The following is a 13,640-nucleotide window of genomic DNA, read 5'->3' as shown; positions in this document are numbered from 1 at the left end:
GTTTATTAAATAATTGCTGGCCCATTTGAGAATAACAGGGGATGGAGGAAATCAGGGCTGTCTCGAGCAGGTCAGGCGCCCTGCCACTGAGGCTCCGGCGCCCCCGCCCTCAAAGCGCGCAGCATGGCTTCTGCGAGGCTTCGCCGCGCAGCGCCCCCCCCCCTGGCACCCCACACCATCGGGAGTGCACCTAGAGCCAGGCCTGGAGGAAATCTATCAAGGGGGGCACCTAAGGAAGGGGAATGACACTGACTCCACCTTTCCCACTCATTCTTCAAGCACCTTACCTTGCCACTGCTTTGGGATGTTTTAGTCATTTTCCCTCAGCCCAGGCAGCAATGTTCTAAGCAGCACCAAGTTGTTTGTGTCTATTGCCATTATAATATTTCCCAGTGTTGCTCTAAAGCAGAGGTGAGGGATCTTGTGGCCAGGGGCACCAACTATAGGGGCTTCACCCACAATTTTTTTGTTCTGGATGCTCAGCACCCACACTGCAGGGGCCCCCCACAACTTCTGAAGACTCACAGGGTCTCATAACCTGACTTCCGGTGGCACCAAAAGTCAGGTTCCAAGGCCAGGGGGCAGGGGTGACGTCATGAGGTCATGTCGTAATGTGATGTCACACACACTGGCCACCCATAACCTGGGGCCCAAGTTGTTTCCCCTACCTGCGGCCCTCCAGGTGACTGCAATTCCCATCAGTCCCTGTCAACCTGGGCTGCCCAAATAGCATTTGGCCTGTCAGGTACAAGCTTCCTCTGGTCAATATTGTCCCTTGAATTGACCAGAGGCAGCCTGTACCTGACAAGCCAAATGCTATTTGAATGAAGAAAATTTCAGAAGGTGGAGAAGGAATCCTACAGCAAAGGCCAGAACTCTGGAGATTTGATTATGTACCCTATCATTGTCAAAATTACTGTTCTCGTATCGACCACCTGATGTCAGTAAATTATTCGCAAGGCCAACATTATCCACACCTGAAGGATGCTATTTAAAAAAAGCAACACCTGATGTTAAGAACCAAATCCAGGGGCAGACAGCATTTTGTGTGGTTCTTTCCCCTTTATATTTTAGGCTTGTTTTTTCAAGTTGATACCCCCATGGTCTAGAACACAGAAATACATACCTGTGACTTAAGCAAATTTGATTACAACTGTAGGTACAAAGCTATCAGTGAGAATTGTTTCAAAAGGAACCTACACTGGGCCTGAACGCCCAATCATCCTGAGTGGAAAATGTGGAAAAAATGAAGAGAATACACTGTGTTGAGGCACTGACTGACAAGAGGTAACAAAATGGAAACAAGGGCACTATGGCAGACAGAAGAGAGTCTTAACTGGCCAGTGTTTCCTTCTATAACCTGACAAAACTGATGCAGGACAGATAATATTTCATAGATGGAAACATGGGGCTTCACATATGGAGGGGATGTTTTGCCTTCCAGACGGCGCTGCCATTAGTGTTGCTGCTTTTTCTACTGTGTCATAGTATATACAATGCACATTCTATTAATTGCAGCATATACACCGACCCAATCCCTATTCCTCATGAATTTTATCACCCAGGAGACCTTGTAATCGGTGACATTGCTGCTCACATCTTCTTCTTTTATGAGACTCCCTCTTTCAAGGAACAGCCAAGACAGATTATGATTGACAAACCGATGTAAGGAAATACTTTCTCCCTTCGTTTTCCTTCTGCAAAAATGTCCCGCTCGTGATAACTGAGAGCAGAAAATCATTTAAGCTTAAAATCACTGAATATAAAATAAGATAAAATAACTGAGCAGAAAACCATTTAAGTACTATGGTACTTGAGAAACACTTGGTCTAGTCTTCAGGGTAAAAAGTAGTGTTCCAGGGGACATTTAGTTTGTTCTGCCATTTTATTTTATTTGTCCTGCTTTTTTCCTTTACCATCTGGCACATTTTATGAAGAATTTCTCTTACAGACCCTGTGCATTTTTAAGGGGCTGATGCAGAAGAGCCTGTCTTTAATTACTCTTTGATGCACCGTTCTTGTACTTTAAGAACATTGACGAAATGGAGTGTGTCCAGAGCATAGCTGCCAAGTTTTCCCTTTTCTCGCGAGGAAGCCTATTCAGCATAAGGGGAAATCCCTGTAAAAAAGGGATAACTTGGCAGCTATGGTCCAGAGGAGGGCAAACAGGACGGTGAGAGGTTTATGCATAGGCCTAACAGTAAAACAAAACACTGCACCAACACTAGAGACCTGCCTCTCTACACATTCCTCCCCCCCCCAGCTGTCCCTGGAACACTGCCCCCCAATGGACCCCTCTCACTTGCCTCACCTCCTCTCCACTCTGAGCCACACAAGGCTCCCTGACCTTTCCTAACCAGCATCTGTTTTGCTGGGAACACTTGAAAGAGCTGGGTATTTTTAGCCTGAAGCATAGGAACCAACCCAAAAATAACTAGGGGGGGGAAATAACTGAAAAAATTCAAATGGTGTGTGCACTGCATCATGTGATCAATTACCTGTCTCCCCATCCCACACCCCACCCCGTTCATATTTTATTGAAGTTGGCACCTCTGGCCAGAAGATTATAGAGAAGCATGACAGCTGACTTCAAGTATCTGAAAAGCTTTTATGCAGGAGATGAAGCAACCTTATTCTCTGTAGCTCAAAGGCAGGCTCAAATTTGTAGAGAAGCAAACTTTTGGCTAAATACCAGTCGAAACCTCCTAACGGTAAAGGCTGTCTGATACTGTAATCAAATATATTATGTGCAATGGGCAGTAGGCTGAGTTAAATTATTTCCAGGGTCTTTTACACCTCTACAATACTTCTCTCAACTCCTTCCTCTATCTCTGTCTCCTCCATCTCTTCCATTTATTCATTAAGTTCAGTTCATTAAAAAAGGAGTTGTGAAATTAGGTGGTGTGTGTGTTTGTGTGTCTAGCCTGCTCTTGTAGTAAGTTAAGTGCCCTCAAACAGATAGAAAATAACAAGTAGCTATTTCCACGGCATTATTAGATGCTAGCTGCCGCAGAACAAAAAGCTATAAAAAGCACAGTTAAAGCAGGCACATCAAAGGTTCACAACTCTACTGTTCTACAAAAGCCTGCAAATACATTTTTAAACATTGTTTGGCTAAACCACTAGTAATTCTCATTGCAGTTCAGTGCCAAAGAAATACCAGCACATCCTGGCCTTGGCATTTGCCATAAAAGAGATCAATGAGAATCCCAACCTCCTACCAAATGTCACTTTGGGCTTCCATGTCCTCAACAGCTACTACGTTGCAAAGACAACCTTTAAAGCCACCCTCAGCCTGCTTTCCACACCACATAGGTTTGTTCCCAACTTCAAGTGTGATACTCAGAACCATTTAATTGCTGCAATTGGAGGGCTTGTTTCTGAAACCACTGCCAATATGGCTACCATCTATACCACCTACAAGACTCCACAGGTAGGCCATATGCAAAGGCTATGGATATTTCTAATCTGTGGCACATAATCCAGTCATCCAATGATAAAACTAATTCTTAAAATGTTTATCCATTTCCCTGGAATTGTGACTGAAATGACCCTGATCACTCTTGTAGATGATCTACACCAGAATTATGACAGAGGGGATGAGACCTTATCTGATCTCCTGGATCTCTCAGTTTTTTCTGATGCAGCAGTCACAGAAGGTGGTGCTGGGAAACTGCTCTTCCACCCTGTGGCCATGGATCTATGGGTGTTAAAAGGATCAGTTTTGTTTCCTGGGATTTTACAAATTTTCATGAAGCCTTAAGGACCACCTTCTTCCATGATCTTGTTTGAACAATTCACTAGAGACTCTGTTTCAGGCCTCCTCATTGCAGGATGAAAGGCAGATGGACCTGAGGCAAAGCTCCTTTTCTCTTATGGCATCAAAGCTCTGGACTGGCTTCCCAAAGCAGAGGTCCTAGCTGGTGGTTGAAGTGAATGTAACCCTAAAAATGCAAGGTTGATCTTCAAGGAATAGAAAATTATCCATCTGTAGTTGTAGATTCTGACCTGAATGGCTGAATTTTGTATTCTTCAAGACACATAAAAAGCGAAGGTAGCTGTGTTGGGAAAGCAGGGACCTTCATTCTCCATGACTGAAGGTCTCACAGGGGCAAGACCTACCAAAGAAGAGTAGCTGTACTGTGCAGATCCTGTTTTTTCTCATAATAAAGAGTTAACTCCACTTCTTTCATGTGATTTACGGCTGGTTTGCTCCTGATACAAACTGGATTTTTGCAGTTTTATGTTTTATCAATTGTGTTGGGAGAGCTTTTCCCTGAAAGGCAGCATATGAGTACTTTAAATAAACAAATCTTCATTTAAAAAAGAGGCCAGTTTTTATCATCTTCTAGGTAGCAAAGCAGAGCATAGATGGTTGAAAATGAATAAGGAAACATGTTCTTGTAACCCAACTGAAAGATTCTAACCTATTTCTTTCAGCTAACTTATGGATCATTTTCTCCAGCCCAAGGTGACAAAACGCTATTCCCTTTCTTGAACCAGATGGTGCCAAATGAAGCCTACCAGTACCAAGGGATTGCCCACTTACTTGAGCATTTTGCATGGACCTGGATTGGACTCATTGCTGTGGATGATGACAATGGAGAGAGCTTTTTGCAGACAGTGGTGCCCATGCTTTCCCAGAATGGCATCTGCTATGCTTTCATATTAAGAACTCCAAAGCGAACTTACATTCACGAAATGTTAGACGCACTGGTAACTCTGCTAGATCAGTATCCAGTCCTCACGGACAGGAAAGTCAATGTCTGTCTTGTATATGGGGAACCTCCAGCTATGCAAGTTTTGAGAATGCTGCTGTTTACAGCAGAAATGTCTGACTTTCCACCTCTCGGTAAAGTATGGGTTGTTACATCTCAGTGGGAATTTGCGTCTTTATCCGCTCAAAGGATCTGGGATACAACCCCCTTCCATGGTGCTTTATCCTTCACAGTTCACTCCATTGAGCCACCAGGATTCCAAACATTTCTTCAAATGGTAAGACCTTCCTGGTCTAAAGAAGATGGGTTCATCCAGGATTTCTGGGAGCAAGCATTTGGCTGTAGATTGGAACATTCTGATGAGTACAGTCAAACCTGCACTGAGGAAGAGAAGCTGGAGAGCATCCCTGCAGTTTTGTTTGAAATGAACATGATTGGCCATAGCTACAATGTCTACAATTCTGTCTATGCTGTGGCACATGCATTGCATGCCACATATGTATCCAGATCCAAAAAAGGGAGCTTAAAAAAAGGACATAGGCTGATGTTTCAGAAGGTACAGTCATGGGAGGTAACTGAACACACATTTGTACTTTAAAAAGAAGTAGGGCAAAATATTATCTAGGCAAGGACGGAACTCTGATCTCAAACTCTGCAGAAAATAAATCCTCCAAAATCATGCTAACACATTTTCCAAATGAATGTGTTTAACTAATGTCAGTTTAATGATCAAATTGCTGTTGTTCTTGTTATACAATTAAGGAAAACTATATGAAGGTTTTCTATAGATGGTATCTAACACCAAGCAGACTTGCCTTAATGTACAGTATTTTTTTTAAAAAAACACCTCAGATAAATGTTGGAAATGCAATGAAGCGGTGGGTACAACATATCACATTTGGTGGACATGCAGAAAGATGAGGGAGTTTGGGGATCTAATTTATAATGAAATAAAAATGATGTTTAAAATCTCATTCTCAAAAAACCCAGAAGCATTCCTATTGGGGATTGTGGAAAATGAGATTCCAAAAGATTTAAAGAAAGTATTTATGTACGCCACCACTGCAGCAAGAGTTATGATTGCACAGAACTGGAAAAGGGAATGTTTACCCACAAAAAAGATTGGTTGATCAAATTAATGGAGTATGCGGAGATGGACAAGTTGACTGGGCATATTCAAACAATATTTGAAAGATTATCATGGATAAATTGAAATTTTGACTGGTTTAGAATAACTTCTGTAAGAAAAAATACTAAAATATAGTGGAAAAAGAGGAAAACAAACTCATAGATGTGTTAAGGTAAAGGTAAAGGAACCCCTGACCATTAGATCCAGTCGTGACCGACTCTGGGGGTTGCGGCGCTCATCTCGCATTATTGGCCAAGGGAGCCGGCGTACAGCTTTGCCAGCATGACAAAGCTGCTTCTGGCAAACCAGAGCAGCACACGGAAATACCGTTTACCTCCACTCTGTAGCGGTTCCTATTTATCTACATGCACTTTTGACGTGCTTTCGAAATGCTAGGTTGGCAGGAGCGGGGACTGAACAACGGGAGCTCGCCCCGTCGCAGGGATTCGAACCGCTGACCTTCTGATCAGCAAGCCCTAGGCTCTGTGGTTTAACCCACAGCACCACCCGCGTCCCAGTAGATGTGTTAAGAGAGCCATTCAAATAAGGAAAACTGAGGACCCAAGTAAGAAGGGGAGGGAAATCAAGTATAAAAGGAATACGAATGAATCAAGTTTAGCCATAGGAGAACTGAGATGTTATAATTTAATTCTATGAATGTAAATTAAAAGAAACCAATAAATATGTGTGTGTATTTGCTGTTGTTCATACTTCCATCTCAAGCCAGTTTTCTAGCAAAATAAAAATTAAGCCAGGACTTTATATAAACTTCACTGTAAAGATTTCAACAAGTTCTTCCTTTGTTTTCTTGTTCATCCTAGATTAATCACTTTTTGAGAAGCATTTTGTTCAACAACAGTGCTGGAGACAATATACAGTTTGACGAAAATAGAGAATTAGTTGCTGGTTTTGATGTTACCAACTGGGTGACTTTCCCAAATAGCTCTTTTGTTAGAGTAAAAGTTGGACGACTGGAACCTCACGCTCCTGCAGGCAAAGAACTAATAATTAATGATGACCAGATTGTCTGGCATAGGAACTTTGACCATGTAAGAAACAGCTGCAAACATGAATCGACCGACTAATTGCCAAAAGTTCAGTTTTAGCCCATTCAGTCTTCTTCTTGAGGCTTGATTTCTGCTGAGGAACAGTTGTGAAACCATAGTTCCTTCACTTGTTTGTAAAAGAAGTAAAAGAACATGAGATGCATTAACTTAATAATGTTGGTATTGGACTAATTAAAGCAGTGAGGTTCTTAGATCCCAATGAAACAAACACCTCCTCAAGATTTGCTTTCTTGATGCTAATTACCATTTCGTTTATGGACAGGTACTGCCACTTTCTGTGTGCAACGAGAACTGCTATCCTGGTTACAGAAGGAAAGAGAAGGAGGGAGAGAAATTTTGCTGCTATGATTGTGTTCCTTGTCCAGAAGGGATGATTTCTGGCCAGAAGGGTAGGAGAAATAATGCACATTGGTTAAAAACAAAAATGGCCTAACCTAATATTCTGATTCTTTCTGATTCTCAGTGGTTTCAAGGCTATTAGTAATTAAACAATTTGTCTTTGAGTGCAGGTTTTTTGTTCCACAAATTGCCAATGTGTTTCTGGGAATAGAGTACAAATTGCAACCCTGTTGTAGGGGGGGGGGCTTTAACTTTTTGCTTCCTGCTGCTTTCCTGATCTGGATCAGGCTCTTATGCCTGAAATTTGCACTCAAGGTGGATGCAGAACCAATGATAAGTGGAATCCACTAACTCGCTGTGGAGACTGTAGCTGCATAATGTGATAATGACGATAGCATCAAAATGAAAACCTAGAACCTTGTCCTGGACCAGCACCTAGAACAGGCATCCCCAAACTTCGGCCCTCAAGATGCTTTGGACTACAATTCCCATCATGCCTGACCACTGGTCCTGTTAGCTAGGGATCATGGGAGTTGTAGGCCAAAACATCTGGAGGGCCGCAGTTTGGGGATGCCTGCTAAATGTGAAAGTAACCCCAAATTTGTGTAATCAGCTGGCTATACATTTTTTTGTGCCTACCCTCTCCGTCATCTACATTCCCCCTCCCCCATCTTGAATTTTATACTGGAAATTTGTCAGTGCAAGAACCCTTCTTTCTCTCAGGGCTCTGTAAAGAGCCAGGCAGATCGTCTGTGCTAAATAAATCAGAATGCTAATGAAAGATGCTTCAAATTATAACATTCATTTTTATAAAAAAAAATCTGTAAAGATTATTTTTTTAAAAAAACAACAACAATAACACAACATTTCGAAGGCAACAGCACTGTCAAAGATATACAATCTACATTTTCATCTAGTTTGTATTGGTTATACGTCATATAGCAGCTGCTTCTTCAGTTTTTCATTTTGATGATGTTAAACAAAGTCTTGAAATATTTGTCTTCCTGTTTTCAGATGTAGATGTCTGTGAAAATTGTCCAGAAGATCAGCATCCGAATGTTGACCAAAATCAATGCATTCCCAAAGTTCTAAGCTACCTGTCTTATGAAGAAACATTAGGGATCATCTTAGCTATCTTGGCTGCTTCTTTGTCTTTGGTCACATCTTTAGTGCTTGGAACTTTTATTAAGCACAGGGACACTCCCATAGTCAAAGCCAACAACCGAACCCTCACCTACATCCTCCTCATCTCCCTCCTCCTTTGCTTCCTCTGCTCCTTGCTCTTCATTGGACAGCCTGGACACGTGACCTGCCTTCTCCGGCAAATGGCTTTTGGCATCATCTTTTCTGTGGCTCTTTCATCTGTGTTGGCAAAAACCATCACTGTGGTTCTGGCATTCATGGCAGCTAAACCAGGAGCCAGCTTGAGGAAATGGGTAGGGAAAAGGCTGACAAACTCAGTTGTCTTTTCTGGCTCTTTTATTCAAGCTGGCATTTGTATGATTTGGCTAGGTACTTCTCCTCCATTTCCAGATACAGACCTGCATTCACTGAGTGGGACAATCTTAGCGGAATGTAATGAGGGATCAGAGTCCATGTTTTACTGTGTCCTGGGCTATATGGGCTTCCTTGCAGTTGTCAGCCTCACTGTGGCTTTCTTAGCCAGGAAGTTACCTGACAGCTTCAATGAAGCCAAGTTCATCACTTTCAGCATGTTGGTGTTTTGCAGTGTGTGGTTGTCCTTTGTTCCAACCTACCTGAGCACCAAAGGAAAATACATGGTGGCTGTGGAGATCTTCTCCATCTTATGCTCCAGTGCTGGGTTACTGGGTTGCATTTTTACCCCAAAATGCTACATCATTGTGCTGAGGCCAGAGCTGAACAACAGAGAGCAGCTAATAAGAAGAAAATAATCGACGAATATGTATGCACCTCTAGTCTCCATTTGTTTATAGTTTTGGGGGACAATTTCCAAAGGCTGCAGATCCTGTGGATCATCATGGAAAACCTTCATGGTCAAAGAAGTGAGAAGAAATAAAATGGGGTTCCATATTTCAAACAGTGAAAAGTTGTTGAGCTTTTTTGGCAATGTTTTTCAGCTTTATGCGGGAAATCACTTTAAATGATGCTGTTTTTGAGCTATTTTTATGGGGAAACAGCACTGCCAACATGGGCTGCTATATGTCCGGATTTTCCCAGGCATTTTCCTGATTTCTGACTGGACACTGCTGCCGACTACAGTATTTCGAATATGTTCAGGGAAATCCGGACATAGGGCAACCCTAAAGTAAGACAATCAATCAAGAACTAACACTGCATGCATTTGAGAAAGTACATGAACGTGAAACTGACTTGTGCTGTAGTCAGGGCCATCCCAATACATTTTGATGCTCGAGGTAGAACAGCAAATGGTACCCCACCCCACCCCCCACCTCTGCAAAGTCAGGATGCACAGTACCCAAGGCTGACCAAGGTTTTTTGACACCTCTGACAGAACCCCCAAAAGGACTTTCCCCTGCATGTAAAAACACAATACTCATCAGTTTAAGTATAACAATTTGTTGTTCATGGGCTTGTAGTCAGTTTCCTGCTGTGGCCAGCTGTTTCAATTCAGCCTTTCTACATATCATTTTAGACACTGAATGCTGTTTGTGAACTAGGCATCATATAGATTCACATGACCACATACCAGAAACTGCTTGCCAGTTTGCAGAGCTGCAATCCTAGCTTTCCAACACCAGTGCCTCCTGGGGCAGCGTGTCCTGTGGCCATCCACAGGTTACTGGTGACGTGGGAGGTGGTGGGAGAGCTGAGGATGGCATTGTGGTGCTTACCCGCTGCTCCTAACCGACCACATAACAGTGGTTTTTTTTACTACGCATGGCCAAATAGCTTAGCAAAGTGGGAGTGGGCACTCCGTACTGCCCATGTCCTTTTGGCAGCTATTGTCTCTGCTTGGAGGTGAATTGTCTACTAGACACCCCCCCCCCAACCCTGAAGCTACTGTTCAGCGTCGAGCCTTCCCTTTCAATCCTACTCCCCAGGAAGTGTTTTGATGTCCTGAAGAGAGAACCAGACATTTTCCATTGTGGTACCATTTGCACAAGTAAACTAACTAACTGCAGCACCTCCAAAGAAGAAGAAAGAGTTTGGATTTGATATCCCGCTTTATCACTACCCAAAGGAGTCTCAAAACAGCTAACATTCTCCTTTCCCTTCCTCCCCCACAACAAACACTCTGTGAAGTGAGGCTGAGAGACTTCAAGGAAGTGTGACTAGCCCAAGGTCACCCAGCAGCTACATGCGGAGGAGCGGAAACGCGAACCCGGTTCACCAGATTACGAGTCTACCACTCTTAACCACTACACCACACTCGCTCCCCCAAAGCCCTTTTACGCAGTAAACTCAGTCCTTCTGTGGTTAAATGGTACGGTATTGTTCCTCTTTTGCAGGGGGAGGGGGCAAGAGGGGGATCTGGCTGATTTTTACCTCTTAACACTAACCAAGAGTGTAAGATAGCAAAGATACAGAGTGCTAAGCAAGGAGCAAAGCAAACTTTATGCTCATTTGGGGGTCTTTCTCCCCTTTTTAGTGTGGTGTGTGTGCTGGGGAATTTGTACAGTTGGAAAACCTGCTTTTTTAAAAATCAAGATATAAAAACACATAGAAAACTAGGTGTCTTCATGGAAAAGCAGGCTAGAACACTAACCTCCAACCTCTAATTCACTATGAGAATGGGGAAATGGTTAGTGTATGTAGGAGTGTTCAGTCAAATGAGCAATTAATTCATATGTAACTTTTATTGGATTTCATTGGCATTCAAACTGTTAACAGAGAATTCAAAAGAGTTGACAACTCACCCCGCTCCCCTGAAAACTAATTCACTGAATGTTCTTAATTAACAAAAAAGATTCAGTGAGTGCATTTTCTCCACTGGGACCAAAACTGGTGCTGACTGGGAAATGCTGAGCTGGCTAACAATGCCCTTTGGAGATGTTAGAAAGCTGTCTTCTCCATGCTGATAAATTATGGTAAATATTACACTGAGAGCTTGGAAAACAACCCTTGCTGGGATAGATGGTAGCATTTCCCACTGTGACGTTGGCCATAGAAGCAGAGCATCGCATATGGAGTTGTGCTAAGGAGCAGCTCAGCTGAAAAGAAGGTAGAAAGAAGGCTTCCATTGCTATGGCATTCTGCTAAGGCAGTCTTCCGTAATCTGGTCTCCTCCTCCAAATGTTGTGGATTCCAACTGCCATCAGCCACAGCCAGCAGGGCCAAAGTTCAGGAACGCTGGGAGTCAGAGTCCAGGAGAGGGGGCTCTTTTTTAAAAAAACAGGAACTGCACATATCTGCAGGTTCAGAAAGCCAGGGTATTGTAGTGGTTAGAGTGTTGGACTAGGACCTAAGAGAGCTATGTTCAAATCTCCACTCAGAGCTGATTCAGCTTTCCCCCCCCCTCCCTCTTTATCTCCATGTTAGTTTGGTTTTCTTTGGAGGGGACTCCATCTGGCAGGTGAGAAATCACATTCTATTTGAGTTTGAATTTTAAAATTTCAGATTAGCATACTAAAGGCACAGAAACTCTGAATGCATGTACCATCAACACTATTATACTATTTTCAACAATAAATCAAAAGAGCTTAGTATTGCTATATCTGCTAAGGGGCTTTAGAGATTTAATATTCTCCTATGGAACCTCACAGCAAGATATGTAGATGAGCAACGTGTTTATTCCAATACATTATAAAAATGCTCTGTTTCTCAATAAATTGATTGTCTGCCTGTAAGGCAGGACACGACTCTTGATTTCCCCAGCAAACTAAATTAACCTGTATATATACGGGAAGGGGAAGGGATAACAAATGGCTCAGATCTACCTGGATAGAATTCATCAGGGGTACTGAGTAAGAATGAGTAAGATTTTTGTTTAGGAGAAAGATCATATTTGATTGACAGAGGATACGTTTTACACGCAAAAGGTCCCTGGGATTGATCCTTGCCATCACCAGCCAGGGCTAAGAAAGATTTCTGTCTGAAACCCTGGACAGCCATTAAAATAGTCTGAGTGTACGTTTCTCCCAATATTCACATTCCTGCAAGCAAATTTTGGTAATATAATGCCGATTTCCAGGTTATTTTCATTAGTATGTGTGCTTTACCATTCATGCACACTTTCCACACATACAGTGGTACTTCGGGTTAAGAACTTCATTCGTTCTGGAGGTCCGTTCTTAACCTGAAACCATTTTTAACCTGAGGTACCACTTTAGCTAATGGGGCCTGCGTGATTTCTGTTCTCATCCTGAGGTAAAGTTCTTAACACGAGGTACTATTTCTGAATTTGCAGAGGCTGTAACCTGAAGTGTCTGTAACCTGAAGCGTCTGTAACCCCAGGTACCACTGTATATGCATTGTCCAAAACATATTTTGGTTGGGAACTGGCCTCACAAAATTCAGAGAACAACGAAATTCAAAGGCGGAGTCCATTTTGGTTTGCATATTGTTTCACAAAGTAAGAGGTTTTAGCACTGAAATGTCAAATTCCACTCCCATCCCAAGCCAGCAGCTGGCATTCTTGGGCAGCCAAGGGTCCATATTTGTTGTCCTCTTGAGTTCCGAGGAAGTAGATCCAAAGCTTCATACTGAGTTATTATTTCTAAAGCTGGCCTTAATGGGAGGTGTGTTCCTGTTGTTGCAGCATGTTCCAAATACAGTGGTACCTCGACTCACGAAGGCGATCTGTTCCGCGATGCTCTTCGTAAATCGAAACCTTCGGATGTCGAAGCGTCCATTTTGCGCATGCGCAAAGCACAATTTTGCACTTTGCCCATGAGCAGACCACGCGTGCCGCTTCTGCGCAGGCGCAGACTGCACGCACGGCGAAAATACTTCTGGGTTTGCCGACTTCGTAAGTCGAAACCTTCGGTAGTCGAGGCATTTGGAAGTCGAGGTACCACTGTAGTCAGATACCTAGAGATTTCCTCAGACTGGTATCATCCTGTGATTGCAGATTAAATTCCAGGGGCATAATACGAAACCTCAATGCGAAGGGGAGTTTGTGTGCTAGTATAACAGGTTTCTCCCAATTCTTAACAGTATGTACAGTTTGATTTCAGGTCCTTCAGTTCATGTGCAACTCTTTCGCTCTCTCTTTTTCCAATGTACATACAGCAATTGATAAAATACAGCAAAAACAAACTTGATGTGAACGTATCAAGGTTCTTTTTTAAAACTTGTATCAATATATCAATATTATTTCTGTGTGCTATTTTACTGCACATTAGGGAAATACTTTTTTAATGTCCTGTTTTCTTTTTGTGAGCTGCCACTGTTCTGCTGATACATGCATATTACTAAAGCCCTGTACAAAATATTATCTTGGTT

At 42.6% G+C, this 13,640-nt stretch overlaps 1 protein-coding gene across 1 annotated transcript in view; it reads left to right on the top strand.

Annotated features, from left to right (window-relative positions):
• Window positions 1–9,166, top strand: part of LOC132592945 (vomeronasal type-2 receptor 116-like) — a 33,258-nt gene extending 24,092 nt beyond the window's left edge. Inside the window, exons 3-6 of the mRNA XM_088654660.1 lie at window positions 3,127–3,433; window positions 6,669–6,896; window positions 7,177–7,303; window positions 8,268–9,166. Coding sequence (XP_088510786.1) covers window positions 3,127–3,433; window positions 6,669–6,896; window positions 7,177–7,303; window positions 8,268–9,166 — 1,561 coding nt within the window. The remainder of the gene's footprint in view (window positions 1–3,126; window positions 3,434–6,668; window positions 6,897–7,176; window positions 7,304–8,267) is intronic.
• Window positions 9,167–13,640: the final 4,474 nt, after the last annotated feature.

Source organism: Zootoca vivipara, chromosome 12, assembly GCF_965207765.1.
Source record: "Zootoca vivipara chromosome 12, rZooViv2.hap1.1, whole genome shotgun sequence".
NCBI lineage: Eukaryota > Metazoa > Chordata > Lepidosauria > Squamata > Lacertidae > Zootoca > Zootoca vivipara.
Note: the sequence above shows the minus strand (reverse complement) of the source record. Positions and strands in the feature narration are given on the sequence as shown.